Raw genomic sequence first — 20,373 nt, 5'->3', positions numbered from 1 at the left:
AGGGACTAGAGGGATGGCTTGGTGCCTGCTTTGGAGGCCTAAGACCTAGGCTTAAATTCCAGTACCGTCTGGTGCAATGGCTCACGCCTGTAATCCAAGCACTTGGGGAGGCAGAGGCAGGCAGGTCCCGGGGGCTTGCTGACCAGGTAGCCTAACCCGAGCTTCCAATTCAAAGAACGTGTCTCAAAAAAATAAAGTGGGGAGTTATCAAGGAAGATAACCGGTGGCTGGCATCTGGCTCCGACATGGATGTTCCAACATACATACATGTTCATATGCCCCCTTCACGTGCATGCCTTCACACAGCCACATGAACACATATACATATAAATATCTTACATACAAATATAATTGGAGAGGAAAAAAATAGTAATACTTGGGCTTGAGGTATCAGGAAGGCGTGCAGCAGGAAACCAAAACCCTTGAGTCTCAGGGGTGGCTGAGTTTGCCTTTGTGTCAGGAAGAGCACAGTCAGTTTTGTTTTGTGTGTAATTAAAGTGAATTTACAAGTAAAGTAAAGTAAAAGTTAATTCTTTGTTTGTTCCGTGGCAGCCTAAGCTAAACCCTTCACTTTCTTCCCTTCAATTACTACCCCTCTCCCCATTTACAGATTATATTTTATCCCTCTTTTTCCTCTTCCAAAGCTGTCTCTGGAGTACATCTGCTACAGCTGCAATGTTCGTAGGGTAACTCCTTCAAAGCCCTTTCCTGAAATGCTCTGTAATTATTTCCTCTTACCACAGGATGAACGGATCTGGGATCTGGTGTTTAGTGCTACAGGACTTGTCCAGGGAGCTGTTTGTATTCATCTATTGCAAAAGATCAAGTGCCATGCTAATATTCTGAAAGTAGCACCCCAGGAGAAGCCCTCCAGCAGCGGGGAGTCTATAGAAGCCCTGGCATCTTGCACACCGCCAGTTCAGAGTGTGGTGTGAAAAATATTTAACCGAATTTGTAAACCGAAGAAAAAACCCTGACTTAACTTATATGGTATGATATCTTCACTTTGGCCTTTCTCAGCAGCTGCTACTGACAGCTTATGTCTGTTTCACCTCTCAAAATCCCAAGTGTCTTGGAGTAAGCTGCCCTTGGCTAGCTCCGTCTCTATCAGGCCGTGGTACCTATTTTTACATTATCCAACTGGTCAGAATGGCTGGGTTTTGTCCTAAATGGCAGTCGTGTTGGAAGTATACCTTCCTTCAGAGTTTCATTTTAAAATATGTATTCCTGGATTTACTTTGTCCTCAAATAAACCTTACACTAATTTCTATATTTTTTCTGAGGTGTCAATTATGAGAGAATTGATGAATGAATTAAGGGTGGATGGAAACATGAAGACACTTGCAAGAAAGTCTCTCCTCCCCCCCCCCCCCCGAATTGCTTCTTTGACATTGAGATTTTTTTTTTTCTTCTGGGAGACAGGGGACTGAGGTTGCAGTGTATGTGAAATTAATTTTGAGTGCAGAGAAATGGAAAGATGGCGTAATTGAAAGGTGACTGAAAACACCGGGAGTAAAAGACTCTTCTCCAAGGAGAAGATCAAGGTGGATGAAGCTTAGAATGATTAAAGTTTGGATCAAATGTTGATGGTAAAACTGGATTGGTGACCAGTCTCTGAGAGGTTGGCCACTACAGGGTGATTGAATAGGATCACTAAACATTAGTCACATGGTCTTGGGTTAGAGCTCATGTGCTTGGGATAGTTACTTGTGCCCATCCAATTTCTTATTTATAAAACAAGATTACTGGGACTATTTACTGTGAGTGTTTTAGCAAGAAATTCATGAGTATTTATCCCTAAACACAGTGTCAGGCACATTACCTGGCTGCACTGCTATGGTAGTGACAGTGACCTGGTGTTGACTTACCAGTATCTTTCTCTTCTATTCCCCCACCTTCTGTGTGAAGTAGATTTAATTGATTAGTTTTTATATTGTGGAAGGCACAACAATAGCAACAAAAATCCCTAAAGCATATGTCATGGCAGAAAAATCATCATGGAACAGTAGTGAAAGAGCCCTGAAGAGCAGCAAACAGGTATAGGGTAAAGATGGCTTTCCAAGCAGGGATGAGTGGCTATGGACTGTCCTTCAAGACTTGTTAAACTCGAATATTGTCCAAAATCCAAGGGTGTCAAGAAATTCCCTTCTCAGTAAGACTCAGTGAGTCATGGATGGGCCAACCAAGCGAATTAGGGCAACCAGGCCAGACAAAAGAACCTTCTGTTGAATTTTATGATGATTTTCCTCTTATGAAAAGTAAATTGCATGCTATGCAGAAGTCCAGGCTGTAGGAACATCCTTTATTGCCTACCATAGTTTTAAATTACATTGCCTAACATGAAAGTTGAATACAGAGCTCCGTTGTGCATTGATTAGTCTGTAGCCAGCATCAAGTGATACATTTGGTAGTAGACTTCAGAGGACCCATGGTTCTTTTGTTTTCTTACACCCCCTCATGCCCAGATATACCATTTTGGTGGACAAAAGAACTACCAAACTTGATCTGAGCCCACACATCTTAGAACTTGAGAGAAACACGAATTCATTGGCTGGTGTAACCCAGATCTAGAAATGGGAGTGTGGAAAGTACCATGGTGTTTAGAAAATGGCTTTGTTCTGCCCCATGATTGTCTGTTTTTAAAGTAGAGAGCATGGGAATGTTCTCCCTCCCAAGGGATAGGCCTAAAATACTGCAAGAGATGGCACTGATTCAAAGAGGGTCTCTTTCCTTGTGTCTGCAGCATTAAGAATAATTACTAGGAATTGCAGAGTTGGGCCAAGACTAGTGGAGGAAATAAATACACTAGAGGCAAAAATTTATACTCTGAACCCTATGGGTAGTATTTATATTGCCCAGGAGCCTATCATTTGTTGTTGTTGTTGTTTAGGGATTTCAGCAATTAAACTAAAAGGAGATGAGCAGTGTGAGTACCTTTTTTTATCATTCTTACATTCAGCACTCTTTTATAAACCTTTAGCCGTCTATATAAAATATTATTGATATATTGAAGGTATTCATTGCATTACTATTAGACTGTCAGAGTTCTTAGATGTTGGGATGGCTCCCAGGATATTTGACATTCCACAGCAACTTTGTCAGGTGTTGGGCATATGCTCTGTGCAGAATACCTGGAGCCTTTGCTGAGGCAGTGACAAAGGATGGACCTTTTCCCGAGAAAGGCAGTGATTTCTGAAGTGCTGCCATAGGATCCCTGGGAAGCCCGAGACATATTTCAGGGTTCTGCAAGTTTCTCAAGCACTAGTGGTGGGTTCAAGGATGGGTTTTCTGTGTGCATGTTGGCCAGCAACGAGTTATAGCAGATAGGCTGTAGAATTATGTAGGATCAAGGTGTCTTCCAAGCCAAATATAAAGACTTGGTCAATGTAATGCAATGCCACTTTCCTCAAAAATTAAATGCTTTTCTCAATTTTTTTTTAAAGCTTGGTACGATGCCCATTTTCATATGAATACATAAATTATATTTTACTTTCTCACATAGTAAATATCAGTGGATTAACATAGTGAATATGAGTGGATAAAGCCCACATAGCTACTGATCCATTTTCAAGGAGCGTAAAGAGACCTGAGATCAGTTAACTCGCAAAGCACTTGAGGAATCCCTGAGTTCAGGGTTACTGAGTTATTACCATGTCCATTTTCTGTGACCGAGAGCAAAAGAATCAGAAGTTTGCTTTGAAAAAATGTATTTTCTTTTCTGCATGTTTGAGTAGCAGTAGTAGAAAAAAGATACTTTGCTCATTAGGTCATTACTAAAGCAAACTGAGTTTTTGTTTGTTTATTTTGGTATAGGCTTTTGCTGTACAGTCCAGGAATTTGCTGGGTAGCCCAGGCTGGTCTTGAACTTGGGATACTTCTGTCTCAGCCTATCACATACAGGTAGTGCCAGGATTATATATGTGTACTACCATTTCAGACTTGAAGTCTCCTATAATTAACACATGAACAGAAAATTCCTACATATTTCTCTCTGTTCTTGTTTCCTCCTTAGTTGGAGTGTAATTTTTGGAAGGCAGTTAGTGTGCAGGTGAGGCATTCTAGACTGAAGAAAATGGCAGTCATCAAGTGGTGCTGACTCTTCTCCAGGGACTTTTTTTTTTTTGGCTGTGATTTGAGTTACTTTTAATTTATAGATTTGCTTGAGGGACTAAATTTATAAATTATTTTTCTGTTTTTTTTTTTTATAAGCCTAAGTCAGCTTATATTAATGATGATAATCTGTAAATGGGTATATTGGGAAATAGACCTTTTTTGGTTTATGACATGGAAAAAAGGCAGAGATGATAGGGTTGGTTTTGAGTCTATAAAATTATGAAAGTGTTGTTTATGTTGAAGTGTACTGTTGACATTTATCATATCATTACCTGAACTAAACTCTTGCAGAGATGATACATTTTAAAATCTTCCCTTGTAGGTGTGTATGATGGTGGTGCTAATTCTTTATAATGCAAAGTTAAATTGAGTGTGGTGAGCCGGGGGGGGGGGGGTTGGATTCTAATGAAGTATTAGATGGGTACCCACTTGGCTCAGTTGTAACGAACAGGATGGGAATGTAGATTTTGCTACTGGAGTTCAGTAAGAGAGTCCTGTTGAAAAGTACAATAGGTAAGAATATATCATTATGAATTGTGTTTCATAGGGATGAAAATTAACAGTATATGGGGAAAGTGTTAAAGGAGTTAAGTCAGGAAGTGATGTTTCAGTTGAGACTTGAAAGCTGAGCAGGAATTTAGGCAGGTTGGGCCTTGAAAGAAGAGCCCAGCTCTAGGGAGTGTGAAAATGTATCAAGCTCAAGAGACAAGCAGGAGCTCAGGGGAATAGGATGGAAGTGCTGAGCGGGCCAAGGAAGGGGTGATGACAAAGTACAGAAGGTTTAGTGGCATTGTGGGCGAAGAGGTGTTTGGAAGACTTAGAGTGTCTTGGTTTGGTTCTCATTCTTGCCTTATTCTCCAGTGTTCCCAGGGCTTCTCAAACTTGTTCTGATGTGTAGTTGAAGTCCTCAATATATGCTACACTTGTACTCCTAATCTGTATTGATATAAACTATAAAATAAATAAAATTAAATAATAAAATAAATAATCTTTCAACCTTCTCTCATGGGATCAAACTATCTTTGATAAAAGATAAGGGTTTCATTTGTCAAGTGGAGAGGTCAATTTTTGGTGGGGAGGGGAAGAATATATTGCTTTTATGACTCTGATGGGGGTACTGGATGGTAATGCCAAGAAGGTGCTCTTAACACCCCCTAGACCTGACCTCTTGAAGGCTAGGACTATTACTACTCTCTTCCAGTAGTCCCAGCCTGAGGACCAATACGTACAGCACAGCAATACATAAAACAGAAACTTAAACACATTAAATATTTGCTAATGGTGGAATCATATAAAAATCTCAAGATACTAAATCTAATGTTTATTGCAGAAGACAGTGGACACAAAGTCCATTTTTCAAACATCTTAAAAATCTGAATTTGAGGAGACTATTTCATGTCAGGCTGACCCGAATCTTGTTGCTGTTCTCCAGTAAAGTGGTGAAGGAGGAACCGCTAGGCATATGTGATGTCAGGGTCTGTATTTTCATACTCTTCTCTGGTACTCGTATCACTAATGTAATTAATCTCTAGTTTCTTTACTGATGTTAGAGTACATGCCATTTGGGGAGGGTTCATTTCATGATAGTGAGCAAGCGTAGTCTGTGAGTCTGCCTGAAGAGCTCTTGTGAGCTTTGTAAACCAGTCATGACTACCCTTTTATTACAGTCTATCTGAAAGGTACCCCTTTCGGTCTATCTGAAAGGTTCCCTGGGCTCTCATAGGGGACCGAGACTGATGCTAAGTAAAGCTGTCCGTTATTTACTACTTTATTATGTGAAAATCCTGTTATGAAAACTAGCATTGAGTGTTTTCATTCTGCAACTCAAGGAGTTCCTTTGTGTGGCTGTTAGATGTATGTAACCATATTATATACACGGGGACTGCCAGAGACACAGTCTAGGCATTAGATGTGTGAAGGGAGTTGAAGTCACTTCAGGTGGAGAGGATTTTTTCCAAGCATCACAGGCATCAGTTTCTTTCCTATTATTATGGTGTATTATTTCAGGTCACGTAATTTGTTATCTATCTATCTATCTATCTATCTATCTATCTATCTATCTATCTATCCTTTATCTATTATGTATGTTTTAGTTTTATCTTGCAATTCTCCTGCCTCTGCCTCCCAAATATGTCCTTTTGTGTACCACGTACCTAATAAATTGATTTTTAGGCTGATCATACTGGTGCTTGCTCCCAAGCTCAGTTTCAGGGGACAGAAGTCCATGTGTGTGCATATGTGCACACACACGCACGTGCGCACACACATACATACAGACACACATAGTCTGGGGACCCCACTGGCACAGTTCTAGCAACTGCAGCGTAATATAGCAGAGAAGCCAAGTAAGAGTGTTCACTTAGATTTTTCTTCCTCTTCTGGGAAAGCCAATGATGCTATTCTTGGGATTCAACCACTGCCAGCTCATTTAATTGTTTTGTTGTTGTTTGTTTGTTTGTTTTTTTTGTGACAGGGTTTCCTTTTGTAGCCCTAACTGTTCTGGGACTCGCTTTGTAGACCAGGTTGGCCTTGAAATCAGAGACTCACCTGCCTCTGCCTCCCAAGAGCTGAGACTAAAGATGTGTACGAACATGCCTAACTCCTTATTTAATCGTCACTGCCTACCCAAATCCTTTCTCTGAACGTGATCAACAGGGAATGTGGTGGATAAACTGATCTCTAGGAAAAGTGATTTAGGTTGAGCTGCTGGCGGGCTCAGTCAGTAAAGTGCTTGCTGTGCCAGCACAAGGACCCGAGTGTGATTCCTGACACCAATGTAAAAATGGTAGCTTATGCTTACAGTCACAGTGCCAGAATGGCAGAGGCGATTGCACTCCTGGACTCACTGGTCAGATGGTCTACATTCATCAGTGAGCCCAGGACCCAGGCAGAGACTGTCTCATAAAGCAAGGTGTGTAGCTCCTGAGGAATAACACTCAAGGCTGACCTCTAGTCATGGCAACTCCATACGCACACATGCCTGAATAAGCATTTGACACATATGAATGCACCCCCCACCCATGTCCACACATGAGCACACTCTTTGCAGATACATGGAAGACAATTTACCAGCCTTTGTCAGTTTCTGTGAAGGTGAAATCATGACAGCACACTGACCTGTTCATGGAAGAGCCATATAGGGTTCTTGATTCACTATTCAGGAAATTGCACCTAGTCAGACTATTATTAGATTCCTGATACCTTCAGCAGTTACTTCCAGAGAGGTTTTTAATTCAGAGAACTGAACTTCTGCCAGTGTAGTTCCAGGTCAACACCGACTTGAAATTTCCATCCATTGTCTTGTTTTGTCTCCATGACCATTTTTCGATCCTATACATTTACATGATTTCTTCCTTTGAAAGTGCTCATGTTTCAGTTGTGTCCAGCCTCTTAAAGGTCTAGCCTTCTAAATTCAGAGTTAGTGCAGAAATGCAGTGTTTTTGCAGTAGATGTTGTGGAAGAGATTGTTTGTTTTCCTCTCAGATCATGTGATGGTCTGGATTCAACCTCTAAACCTTACAGGAGAAGCCAGGCTCAGACACAACTGACTTGCCTTGAATTATTCACTTTCTCATCTTTAACATCATATTAGAGTAGTGATCTTGGTCCTCCCGGTCTTTTTTTTTTTTTTTTTTAATATAATGCCAATGTCATGTTCAATAGGGTAGGATAAAATTCAAACCCAGAGTCTTTCGGAGTGCTTTCTCTTCAGCTTTATTCTCTTCTATTTTCTTATTGAGTTCTTCAGTAGGAGGGTAGGCTCAGAGACACAGCCATGTAGAGGTCACTGGCCAGAGGAAAATCTTAAGACCTATGAAGATTAGTTCAGATTCATGGAAAGGGAGTATTCAAGTGTACCAAAAACGAAGGCGTCAAGTGTTGGGTTTATTTGAAGGGCCCTCAATTACATTTGAAGATGGTATGTCACCCTGCAGTTATTATTATTATTATTATTATTATTATTGCCTGACTTACATTTTCTCCTTTTCTTTCCACAGTTATACAATGGTAGATGGAGTAATGATCCTTCCTGTGCTAATGATGATGGCTTTTCCTTCCCCAAGTATGGAAGGTACGTGACACACAGCTGTTTGGTTAGGAAAATGTACTGTGTACTGTTTGGCTTACTGTAAAACATTTGGTCCTTAATCCTGCCAGACTTAACACACTCCTTGTATAATAAATATCTGGCAGTGTCCCTTAAGTGCTTTAATGTGCAGTTCTGGTACATACTGTATCTTGATTTGTGTGTGTGTATGTGTGTGAGTGCCTGTGCTTGCAGTTTTTAAAGATTCCATGTAATACCCTACCAGAAATAAGTATGAAGGTGAAATAGAGACAGTTGTGTATTTAATAATAGAGTAGTATGTATTCTATGCTGCCAGTCATGGCTGAGCACATTAGATATTATGAAGTATGGTACTCTCTGTTATCTGTGCATTTTTTTGTCCCCTACTCTTTTGGGTGCTCATGGTAAATGATCAAAATGATAACTGTGAGTTCCAGAATGAATAGTTCCTAAATTTTCAATAACTATCAGACTCTGTTTCTTATAGCAGAGTATTGGACTTATTCAGTGTTATCACTTACTGTGCCTAATTTTCAGAGTTTATTTGCTCTGTGTGTGTGTACACGTGTGTGTAAGCGAGCCTGCAGTGGCATGTGTGGAGGTCAGAGGGCAGCTCTCAGGAGTCAGTTCTTCCTGTCCATCCAGTGCCTCTGTGGATTGAACTCCGGTTGTTGAGTTTCTGCAGTGAGGGCCTTTAGCCACTGAGCCACTTTGTCAGTCCTCACCGTGACTAGCTTATAAGTGAAACATCACGGAACGTAGGGAGGAAAAAGGAGTCTACTTAGCCACATTTTCGGCTGTGGTATCAGGAAAAGTGGGGTACTGCGATGTTATACGTGCCTTTGTGTATTCAGAGATCTACCTCAAAAAAGAGATCGCTGCTGTTGCACTGCATTGTCCTGGCACTGGGAGTACAGGTGTTTTACCTTCCGTGGCTGAGTACCCTGAATAATGAAACATTTCGGTCGAATGTCAACAAAACCTAGACCTGTGGCCTCTTTGGTAGTTTGATCTATCTGCAGTGAACCGCCGCGTGTTAAAGTCTCCGTGCTGTGGTGGGAGGGGAGGGTCTAGCAAGAGGTCTTCTGATTATGGGGGGCTTTCTCTCCAAGAAGTCTGTGGAGCTCTGCTCTTTCTCTTTCTTTCACATCTGACTGGGAGGTAGACAGTCTTCCTCTCCTTCTCATTCCTGATACACTGTGCTCTGTATGTGTTTGTGTTTAGATAAACTCTGGCGTCAATCATTCATGGGCTATAACCTCCACAACTGCCAACCCAAATAGCCCTTTTCCTTATTAATTTGATTACCTCGGGTGTTTGTTATAGTTATAGCAAGCTAACCAGCACACCTACGGTGTATATAGTAGTTTTATTTAGGAAAAGTTTAATACACATGAAGACAGTAGAAGACATACTTTGTGTTTTTATGTATAATGGTTAGACATCCAGTTAATTTTGCAATTTATTTAGGTAAAAGAATGTGTTGAGGCATAATCAGACCTTGCCAGGATAAAACAAGAATGGAAGCACATGCATATAATCCCAGCAATTAGTAGGTGAAGACAGGAGGATCAGAAGTTGAAGGTTAATGTTGAGCATATAGTGAATTTGAAACTAGCCTAGGCTACAGGAAACTCTGGTCACAAAACAACAAAAAGCTTGCTATGATTTAGGCTGTGTATTTGCCTTTGTCTATTTTGGCTGCTGTAACAAAATACCAGACTGTATGCCTTATAAGCAACAGACATTTATTTCTTATAGTTCTCAGTCTGTTCAAGGAGATTCACTATCTGACTCATTCCTCACAGATGCCTCTTTTTCACTATGTCCTAGGGTGGAAAGGCTAGCTATCTCTTTTATGAGGGCACTGTCCTAGTTTCGTTTCTGTTGCTGTGACAAAATATTTTGACAAAAGCAACCTTGAAGTAAGAAAGGGCTTATATACATGTACAGTTTCAGGTTAGAGTTCACCACAATAGGGAAGTGAAGGCAGCAGGAACTTAAAACAGCCGGCTACGTCACCTTCATAGTCAAGAGCAGAGAGAAATGAATGCACACATGCTCCTTTGCTTGCTTGCTAGTCTCTGATCTATTTTGCTACTTTTACATAGTTCATTTTTCTCTGACCAGTGAATGGCACCACCCACAATAGTCTGGTTCTTCCTACATCAACCAACTCAATTAAAACAGCTCCCCACAGACTTGCTCAGAGGCTTACCCAGTGTAGACAATCCTTCACTGAGACAATCGTCCTGGGTGACAAGATAACAGGTACGCAATGAAGGTCTTTGCTCACATTCTCTCACTTGTCCCACCTTCTACTGCTATCACCATAGATTATGAGGGGATACAAACATGCATACAGAGCAGGAAAAACTTTAGCTCATGACGTAACCAGGCATTTGGAAGTGTTGGACTTCTCTGGCCCTTTCTTAGTTTTATTGATTCCATTCCTTCTTTTCCTACCTTGTTTCAGAAAAGCTGCTGAGGAGTAGAACTTCTCTTTTTGAAAGTGACAGAACAAATGACCAAAGAAAGAAAGAAAGAGAGGAAGAAAGAGAAAAAGAAAGGAAGGAAGAGAGAGAGAGAAAGAAAGAAAGAAAGAAGGAAAGAAAGAAAGAAAGAAAGAAAGAAAGAGAGGAGGAAGAAGAGAGAAAGAAAGGAAGGAAGTTAATCCTAATTCTATGCAGTTATATATACTGCCTTTGCTTGTTGCTATATAAATGTATTCCAACTGCAAATGATAAACTCTACTTCAATGTGTTTTGGGAGATGTCTGTTTTGTACAGGTTCTTGTAGGAAGAGCGGTGCTTGGAGTGATTTTCAGTCTTGTTACTATCAGATGATACACGAGGCTCATGCCCTGAGAGAAGTTCTTTGTGATATAGGGGTCACCTTATAAAATTGATGAGCTTCCAAGAGGGCACATAATTAAGCTGGTTATTGTAGCCAACTGCAGAAAAGTCAGTACTCAAAGTCCTAGAGTTATTTTGTTGCACTTTAGACTTCCTTTATTGGATCTGTTCCTACTATGTCTGCCTGTCATCTGTCAGTCTATCTATCTATCATCTTTATCTATCTATTAATAAATTATCTACCTCTCATCTCTCCACACACCCCCCACTGTCTCTGTGTATGTGTGTATGTGTCTCTATCCCTCCCTCCTTCCCTTTCTCCCTTCATGGCCCTCTTTGGGAGTGACAAATCCATTACATGTGGTATGGCATTGGAATGTAGGTAATAGTCCAGGAGGTCTCTGGGTATAAGATTCAAGCTAAGTTTTGACAACAGTGAAAATGTACAGTTTACTTGCTTCTTTTGATCGTGATGTGAGAACATTTAGATCTGAATTACCAAGGTGGTTCTTAATTTTGTTTCTGTTGAACAGTGCAACTGTAGCCCAGTCTGGATATCTAGTGTCTGTCTAGACAGCTCTCAGCAATGAACGTTGTTAAAGACATTGCAACGCTCTGGTGGGTGTGCCAGGTGGTGCCCTAGAGGATCCTGGCCTGCTAGTGCTGAAAGCGTTCTTAGGAGGAAGTGGATTCCTGTTAAATAAAGCCTGAAGGATTGGTCGAGTTAGCATTGCTTTTCAGCTGCACGTTCTGAGAACCCATTTCTTCCCCCCCCCCACTTTAAAATTACTGACTTAATGCTTTAATGCTCATTTCTGAAAAAGTTTTGATAATCTTGGAGACTAAGTTGTCTTCAAATTCTTCCTTGCCACATGCTATAAAGCAGTGCTTTTTTGGTGTTTGTTGAGAAAGAAAGTAGACTTTTGTTTAATATATACTGACCAGTAGGATCCATCTAATAACTATGTCCTTCTGAGACCACGCACCATACTTATGGCACAAGTAAAAGTCACAGGCATTTTGTTGTAATAGATTTTTGACGTATAGACTTAGTCCCTGAAACAAACAAAGGCTGCATAATCGCATATGCCTACTCAGGACATTGAGGTAAGAAGATAGCTTGAGCCCTAAGTGTTCAAGATTCAGCCAGGACAATACAGGGAGACATTGCTACAAGCCAGCCAGCAAACTAAGATGGGAGAGGACTAATCAGTGGATCCTCTGTTATAACTGGATAGTAGAGGTAAATTCGCTGTGCTATTGCAAAGGAGGAGGGCAGCTGATGATGATAGTACGTACACTCTCCAAGGGACGAAGAATTTTGAATGTTGAATTTTTTTAGCCACAAAGGAATGATAAATATTTGAGGCATTAGATATTCTTACTGTGCCGTGAACATTATGTAATAGTCAAATATACCAAAGCAGCACATGGTACTAATACATAGGCACAGTTTTCATGTGCCAACTCTCCTCTTGCCTCTTTGCTTCTTAAGTGTTTTTATTTTTCCTTTCTCACTCCTCTATAGTGCCTCGGTCGCAGTGCTGGAGACCAAATGTTTATGTTTCTTACATGTTGATTAGAAACCGTGTTAATATTTCACACACGAAGTGCAGAGATTGGGATAGCATTTGAATGCACTTCAGGATACTCCTGGAGTTCTGTGGAACTGATCAGGGTAAAAGAAAATGAAGAGGTTCCTTTTCCCATACACATACAGAAAATTCGTTTACTATAGCTATCTTTTCAACAGTTATAGGTCACATTTATTGGATGTTTAGTGTGTTTCAGTTGTTGGGTTTACTGCTGTATATTATTCCCCATGTTATTATTTATTTTCCTTTTCAAAACTCCACCCTAATACGACATTGGTATTATTATTAATTATTATTACTGGACGCAGCTTTATATTGGCTAAAGCTCCGGATGAGAAAGAGTGCGCACGAGCTTCAACCATCCTCTTCAAAAGTTTGCATTTTATTTTCTTGCTGTAAGTTAGGAGCGTTCGTTCACACTCATTCCCTGCGTGGTGCATGCTGGGCTCCAGCTCAGTTTGATGGGGAGGTGAGAAGACAGCCTGGGATGGCAAATGATGAGGCCCCCTCCACCTGGGTTTCTGTTTTCCAGGTCTCTCGTCTGTCCTACGGGGAATCATCTCTCATTTTCATTATCTGCACAACTCTAGCTGCAGGGAGAGTTTTGTTTGCTCTCACAGAGAAGAGCTCTCGAGTCCTAATTACCTGTATATTCTTGCCTTTCCTTCCCACTAATAAGACTAATCATGCTCAAATACTGCTATTATGCCACCAGGGAGAAGGTGGAGCCTCCGTGTTTGGTTCTCCTTTTGTCCTTGCGTGCGTTTGCAGGTGGAAACCATGACATGAGCTTTGAAACGGTGCATTGCTTTTCTGGAAGTATTTCAAAGCTGAGACAACCCCCAGTTTATTGAACTGACAAGCCACAGTAAGACTTGAAGACAGCAAGAAAGTCTGGACTTCGGCAGTTTTGTTGCAGATCTTGGCCTTAAATTATTTTCTGTGTTGACTGGATTGTAGACTTTCCAGAGCCATCACCACTCAGACTTTCCAGCCCAATTACCAAATGGAGGAGGGAAGGGGCAAGTTCAATAGACTTTTTGTTAGGGTCTACAAAGGTGCCCCTCTTTGCCAGTGGGGGGAAGAATAGAATGAACCTTTCTTTGAGTTTCTCGTTATTGAGGCTTCAGGAAGTTCTTGAAGGGGTGAATGAATGTAAAAGAAACGTCTCAGTATTGAATTTGTTGTTCCCATTTCTTGTTACTGTCATTTATCCCCTTTGTTCAGAGTAAAGTCTTTTAGTTTACCATATCATCAAATTAGTTTCTTAGAGGAAAGAAGTGAGATGTACTGGGCCATTTGCCATTCTGTGGGACCTAAAGTGCAACTATCCGATGAAGCTGCACACTCTCCCAACATTGCTTCCGTTTTTATCAAGTTTTTTTTTTTTTTTTTTTTTGTGACAACATGATTGTCTATGAACTGCTGCAAGGTGAGCAGCTGAACAAAGGTTTCTTTCAGCTGCTCCTTCCAGGGAAGTGTTTGCTTCTACCATAAACTAGAGCCATGTCTCTGTACAGTGTGCATTTATTGAAGTGGAGAACTTAAGAGCAGAGTGGGTAGCACTTGCCAAAACTGAAGAGCAGACAAAACGAAGAAATGAACAAAACCAAGTCCACCACGCAGGCAGATGAGGTTATTTTGCTTGGGGTCAACCGTGGTATATCGGGCAAAAATATCCAAGCCTTCTTTTTTGTCAAGGCGAGAGGCCATTTTCTCTACAGAAAAACTAGTGACACAGGAGGCCTGTCAGGTGTTATGTCTGTAACTTTCCTTTTTTTGGGAGGGCGGAGGGCGGGGGGTTGGGGGGGGCGGGAGGAACAAACCACGGTGGAGAAGAAAACCAATTTAGAAAATAATTTGCAGCTTTAAAGCACTGCTAACTGCCCTCTGGAATTTCCCCACTGTAGCCTGGGCTGACCCCAGGCAAGTGTCCATAGATAAGGATTATTCCTAACAGTCACAGTTACTCAGAACTCCAGCCATCCCAAGACCGTGTAAGACACAAGGCCATGTGCTTTCCCAAATTCTCACTATGACTCATGGCAAGAAACATTTGTGGTAGGACCCAGAGCGAGCATACAGACCCAAACATCTGAAAAGATAATAACATCATGAAACAGTAACTACTTTTATTCTTCTCCTTCTTTAATTCAAGCCATTATTTTTCACAGGAAATACAAACAGACAAAAACAAAACAAAACAAAAACCAAAAGCAACAACAACGACAAACAAGTCTAGTTTGCCTTTGCTGCCATGTAATAGGTCAAAACCATAGCTTGAGAGGGAAGAGTCCAGTGAATAACCCGGAAGTTCTGTTGAAGCTATGGTAGAAGCTTTGGTTCCCAAACTTAGCCACTAAAGCTGTTCTAGAACCTGTTTATTTATTTGTTTTACAGCCTTTTCCTGTCTCTCTTCCAGTGACCTCTGACAGGAAGAGGGAAGTTTTTACATTTACACCCTTTCAGCCGGGGTCACAATCCTGGGACAGATGTGGCCTGGTTCTAATCAGCTGAGTTGGGACTCAGGGTCAGAGTGTCTCCCAGAGCTAATGCTGCAGATGAGGCTTTTGGAGGTTAGGGTGGAGCATGAACTTGTCAGGATATGTGTGTTTTGGCCGTGTAGAAGAAAGAGAGTGAACCAGGCTAAGACAGGGAATATGGCGATGAAGTTCACCTTAAATAACAATTTCAGATTGTTATTTAAAATAATAAGATTAAATAAATAATCTGTAGTTTTTATTCGAATGGTAGTTTTGGTGGAGGGGCAGTGGAGATGCCCTCTTCCTTCCTCTCCCAGTGGTTTTGCCTTCTGAATTCTGGTACCTACTCTAGAAAACAAATAGAAACACAAATAGAAAACCACTGAAACCCATAGACTTATTCAGAGAAGCTAGGAAGGACAGAAAATGAAGCAATCCACAGTTCAGTTTTGAATTTGACTTGTGCAATGTAAGACTGCAGAATGCCCTGTAGCATTCTAGTCATGACTTCCTTTCCCCTTGACTTCATATCCTACTGAAGTGCACATTTTCAGTTTTGCAAGTTAGGATCATGCTTGATAGTCTGATGGTGTCAGTTAAAATAAATCTGAAGGGAAAGGTCTTGGCTGGGTATAGGAATCAGGAAAGAGGCACAGCCAGCCGTGATCATTAAGCCATCTTTCTCTTTTCTGTGCATCTGTGTGAGCATTTCATCTTTCACTGTTCTTTATCACACCGTACGATGGAGGCAGACCCTGCTTGCACCTCGTTGCAAGGAGGTATGGGAAATCTTTGCAACAGGTTGTTCATAGAGTAAGCCTTGGACTGAGAGGCTGAGGGTTGGTTATGTTCACTGTGTCATCTCTAGTGCATAAGACATTGCCTCATCTATTGTGGTGGTTTGAGTAAGAATGGCCCCCACAGGCTCATCTATTTGAATGCATCGTTACCTGGGAATGGTGGTGTTTGAGAAGAATTAGGAGGCTTGGCCTTTTCAGAGGAAGCATGTCACTGGGGGTGGGCTTTGAGATTTTCGAAAGCCCATATCAGGCCTAGTCTCTCTCTCTCTCCCTCCATCTCTGGATCAGGTTGTAACTCTCAGGTACTGATCCTGTACAGTGAGTGCCACCATGCTCCCATCCTGCCCTTGGTAACACAGTGATGATGGGACTAAGTAAGCACTCTCCCAATTATACTCTTTCTTTTATGAGTTGTGTTTCTTCACAGCAATAGAATAGGGACTAAGACATCTATCATTGGTGCTCAGTAAACATTTGACAAATGAATAAATAATGTTGGTTACAATAATACAAAAACAGTAGCGTGATAAGAGCCATAGGGACTGGTCTGAGCTGTGGAGGTGACAGAACACAGGCACCCTTTCAAGAATTTAGATCAAGGGTTGGTTACGATCCTTTAGTCTCAGAGTTGCTGAGAGCATCAGCCATGAGCATAGCCACATCTGTGATGCAAATGTAGGTAAGGAGTGAGTTTTGGTGTCCCGTAGTCACAACCCTAGTTGTGTAAACCCGAGGTTACAACACAATCCTAATACTCTCCTTTGAGGAGGTTTTCACCTCAGAGTTTGGGATTGGCAGCCCAGGGAGGAAGTATTGTAAGAATGAACAGGCGCTGAACCAACTAGGAAGGGATGAAGGGGCCATTTTATGCTGGAGATGGGTAGAACCCTGAAAAGTGAATGTGTGTGTGTTGGGGGGCTGATGCGGAGAGGGCGTAAGAGACTCAGGAGAGGAATCACTCAGGATTGTGAGTTTGAGACCTACAAGAGTCCTGTCCCTATGATGTTTGCTGCTGAAGGCAGTGGCGAGTTCCAAAATAGGTTGATACAGATAGATCACAGGCTATAACATGATCACAGAGAAGAAGGACTAAGAAAAATAAGTCCTTCCATGGTCAATAAAAGTATTCATTTGTTCATTACCATGTATGTGCGTGTCACACGCCCTCACATGCACTGGTGTTTGGTGATTGGAGGTAAACTCTGTGCAGCAAATTCTCTCCTCCTGCCTTTGTGTAGGTTCTAGGGATTGTACTCAGACCTCTAGGCTCCCCCCCCCCGTCTGTCTCCTGCCAACTGCTGCAACTTTGAAGCAATCCACACACTGTACATTCCGAGGCACCCTGAGTAGCATAACCAAGTAGGGGCAACCGGGGAAAAAATTAAAAAAGCAAAGCTTTGTTACAGGTAACAAATAATATAAATAATAAAACAGCAGCAGCACGGCAATAATAATCTAGTCATTCCAGTTTTCTCAGGAAAGCAAAAGCTGAGGCCGCTGACTTCTCTAGCAACTTTTGCAGGACATTTAAACCCTTCTTAGCTGGCTCTTTGTTCCCAGGTTGCCATGGAGTGTCAATAAGCCCTGCTCAGAATAACCCAGACAGTGAACTGAGAGGTACAGCCTGCTCGCCGGCATGCCGGCTGGCCAGGTTACGCTGTTTTCCTAGCTCTCATCTTGGGAGGAGCCCTGGGCAGCTGGTTGGCTTGGCAGCCGGGTGAGGTGCGTGTCTGTTGGCTGCCCAGAGTCTGAAACGCGACCAAGACTTGCCTGCCTCCTGAGCATGTGTGGGACCCGGCAGCTGATAGCATCTGAAAATTGTTCACTGAGCACCTGTCCCTTGTACACCAGCACCTGGCCGACTGCCATTTAGGACAACATGGACTCGCTTTGTAGACAGGTGAGATGCCAAGCAGATTTTTAATGGTTCCCAGGAAGAGCTGGGGACTTGGGTCCTACTTAAGGAACAAAGAGAACAAAATAAACAAATCATATCAAAAGAAAAGCAAGCAATACATTTTGAGAGGGTTCCTGTGGTACTTGGGGTAGGGGGGGGTCTCAGTAGGCATTTTGGTCGTGTATGAGCCTGAAGCCTCCATATTACTCACTCTCTTTGCTCAGCTAAGTAATGGATTAATAGACTAATAGTGTGAGTTTCTGTTAGAAGGAAAAAAAATGCATAATCTCTGCTTTAGAAAGCGAAGCTTTGAGTTAACCTGTTTTATTTCATCTCATACCTGCTCTTCAATTCCCAGAGATTGTCAGTGGATGGCTCCTATGTGGTGTTTTCTTGTCAAGCCTTTATTTCTCAGGATTGTGGACTCACACATTTGTAGGATGGAATCACTGTATTCTAAGCACTCTCCTCCCCGCCCCACCCCCACCCCGCTCCCCAACTCCTTCCAGCTCTTTCTGGGCTTTCATTTCTTCAGCAGGCTTGGCACACTGGTGAGGATAGGAGCAGGTTCTGCAGGGAAATACTTCTGAAATGACCGCTGGTGTTAGAGCTACTATTTAAAAGTGACCCTTCGCAGAGACTTGGGTTATCTTTAGGCCGTCAGTGATCTCTGGCTTCGAGAGCCAAAGGGAGTCTGCGGAAACTCTTGCCTGTTGTGTTTAGATAGTCTTGCTCTTCAGCCAGAGGCCTCGTGACACATCTCAGATTTAGCTGGCGTTCTTCTGCCATGGCCCAAGATGATTGCAGAAGCTGGGAGTGGCTCAGCGTGCTTCAGAGACTGAGGTGGGAGTCTTGAAGCATCTTTTCCATGCACGGCTGTGTGAGAAAGGCTTTCTCTGTCCATACTGAGTGTAGGTATCTTGCACCTTTCTATGGGCTAGGGCTAAAAACAGGCTCAAGATGGCCCAAACTCAAACTTCTCATGATGACGTAGTGTCTTTGGCTAATAAGGAGTGTGTGGCTAATAAGCCAGCTTTCTCCAATGTGTTGATTTTTTTTTTCACTTGAATTAGACTGACAGGGAGGAGTTTTTGAGGCTGTAAAGGTCGGCACACAGATGCAACAGGCTTGTACTTATACAGCCAGCAGCATGGTATCCTGGCTGGCAGTGGGACTCCTAACTCTATCAGGTGGTAGGAACGGATTGGGAAAATGGGTCAGATATGGAAGGAACAGTATCGGAAGTTTGGACTGTGCCCCATTCCCTTCTCTTTTCTTTACTATTAATTATCTCCATCATTGTTTTTTTTTTTTTTTTTTTGCTTCTCTGGGGTGGGATATGGTAGAGAACGAGAGAAAAGAATTTACTAGTTCAAGACATTTAACTTTCAGCTTTGGGTGCTACAAATGGGCTCCTCTGGGACTGTAAGCAAACTGGAGCCCTGCACAAGGTTGGAAGGGTTTATCTCTGCCTAAACCATCCACGAAAGGTAAGGTAGAAGGACAGAGTAAAAGTTTTTGGTGGTTTCTAGTCTTGGATATCTGGCACCTGAGTCCCTAGAGCAGGTTAGAATAGGACACAGGCAGAAGGAAAAGTGCAAAGGTAGGTACTGGGACATCCAGTCCGTCCTTCACTGGCTGGTCCATGTAGCATTCTTTAAGGTTTTCTGTTAAACTGAAACTTTCAGTTAAAAACTGGCTGGGAAACCTCAGAGGCAAGCCCAGAAAAGTGGGAGAAGCAACAGCAGTGGCTGACACCACCTCTCTACACTACCATAGACAGCCTCCAGGCTGAGACGGAGGCACCCTCAGCCCCGTGTTCCTACTTCCTTCCAAACCCAAACAGAACAATTTCTCTGAACCATTCATAATTCCCTGGGACTGTTGCCCTCTTCCTCCAGGCTCTGTCCTCCCTAAAGTGGAGCTGTGTTCAGAAACGGGCATTGTTTTGTACGGAGCAACAGTAGTATCTTTGGCCCATGAAAACACTCCTGCAAACGTAATTCCTTTCGGGTCTGTAACCCTTTGTTCTGGGAAGCATTGCTTCAAGAGGCTTGGAGACAAAGTGAAGAGGTCGTTATTTTTTTATTTTCTTCTGGGTTGAGGAGTTGCCTTGTAGACTCAGTGCCTAGGTTAAAGCTAAGTGTGTGCTGCTTTCAGAAAGCCTGGCCAATACTGTCTTAGCTCACTACCCACTGTATTCCTTAATCCCTTCATCACTTGAACACAGGCTGAGCCTTTGGCTTTGAAGCAGAAGGTGTAGCTGCTGCAATAGGCTTAATTTGTGGGGATTATTTCAGAGACAAGCAGTCAGTCCAAGCACAAAATAAACAGATGGCACCTTCCCCCCCCCCCCCCGCCCTTTCCTTTTCTCTCTCAGCTTCAGCAGTTCAGATGTCGGATGACTTAGGGCTGCTCAGCAGCAGCAGAGAGTACCAAGGGGGAGTGAGGACTCACTCTTTCCCATTCCCTGCTGAACTTTACCCTCTGAAAAGCAGCAGCAAAAACCAGAGGCAAAGTTTCTCTTCGGGTAGCCAGGTGCTTCTTGGATTGCTCTAAAC

At 42.3% G+C, this 20,373-nt stretch overlaps 1 protein-coding gene across 5 annotated transcripts in view; it reads left to right on the top strand.

Annotated features, from left to right (window-relative positions):
- Positions 1 to 20,373, top strand: part of Acvr1 (activin A receptor type 1) — a 124,330-nt gene that overhangs the window by 57,530 nt on the left and 46,427 nt on the right. For 4 of the 5 annotated variants that reach the window (XM_021638751.2, XM_021638758.2, XM_060390197.1 and 1 more), the window contains one exon: positions 8,112 to 8,185. The exons of the other annotated variant lie outside the window; for it this stretch is intronic. In XM_021638751.2, the coding sequence (XP_021494426.1) occupies positions 8,119 to 8,185 (67 nt within the window). In that variant the 5' untranslated portion in view covers positions 8,112 to 8,118. The remainder of the gene's footprint in view (positions 1 to 8,111; positions 8,186 to 20,373) is intronic. 5 annotated transcript variants of the gene reach the window in all.

This window comes from Meriones unguiculatus, chromosome 8 (assembly GCF_030254825.1).
Source record: "Meriones unguiculatus strain TT.TT164.6M chromosome 8, Bangor_MerUng_6.1, whole genome shotgun sequence".
NCBI classification, from domain to species: Eukaryota; Metazoa; Chordata; class Mammalia; order Rodentia; family Muridae; genus Meriones; species Meriones unguiculatus.
Note: the sequence above shows the minus strand (reverse complement) of the source record. Positions and strands in the feature narration are given on the sequence as shown.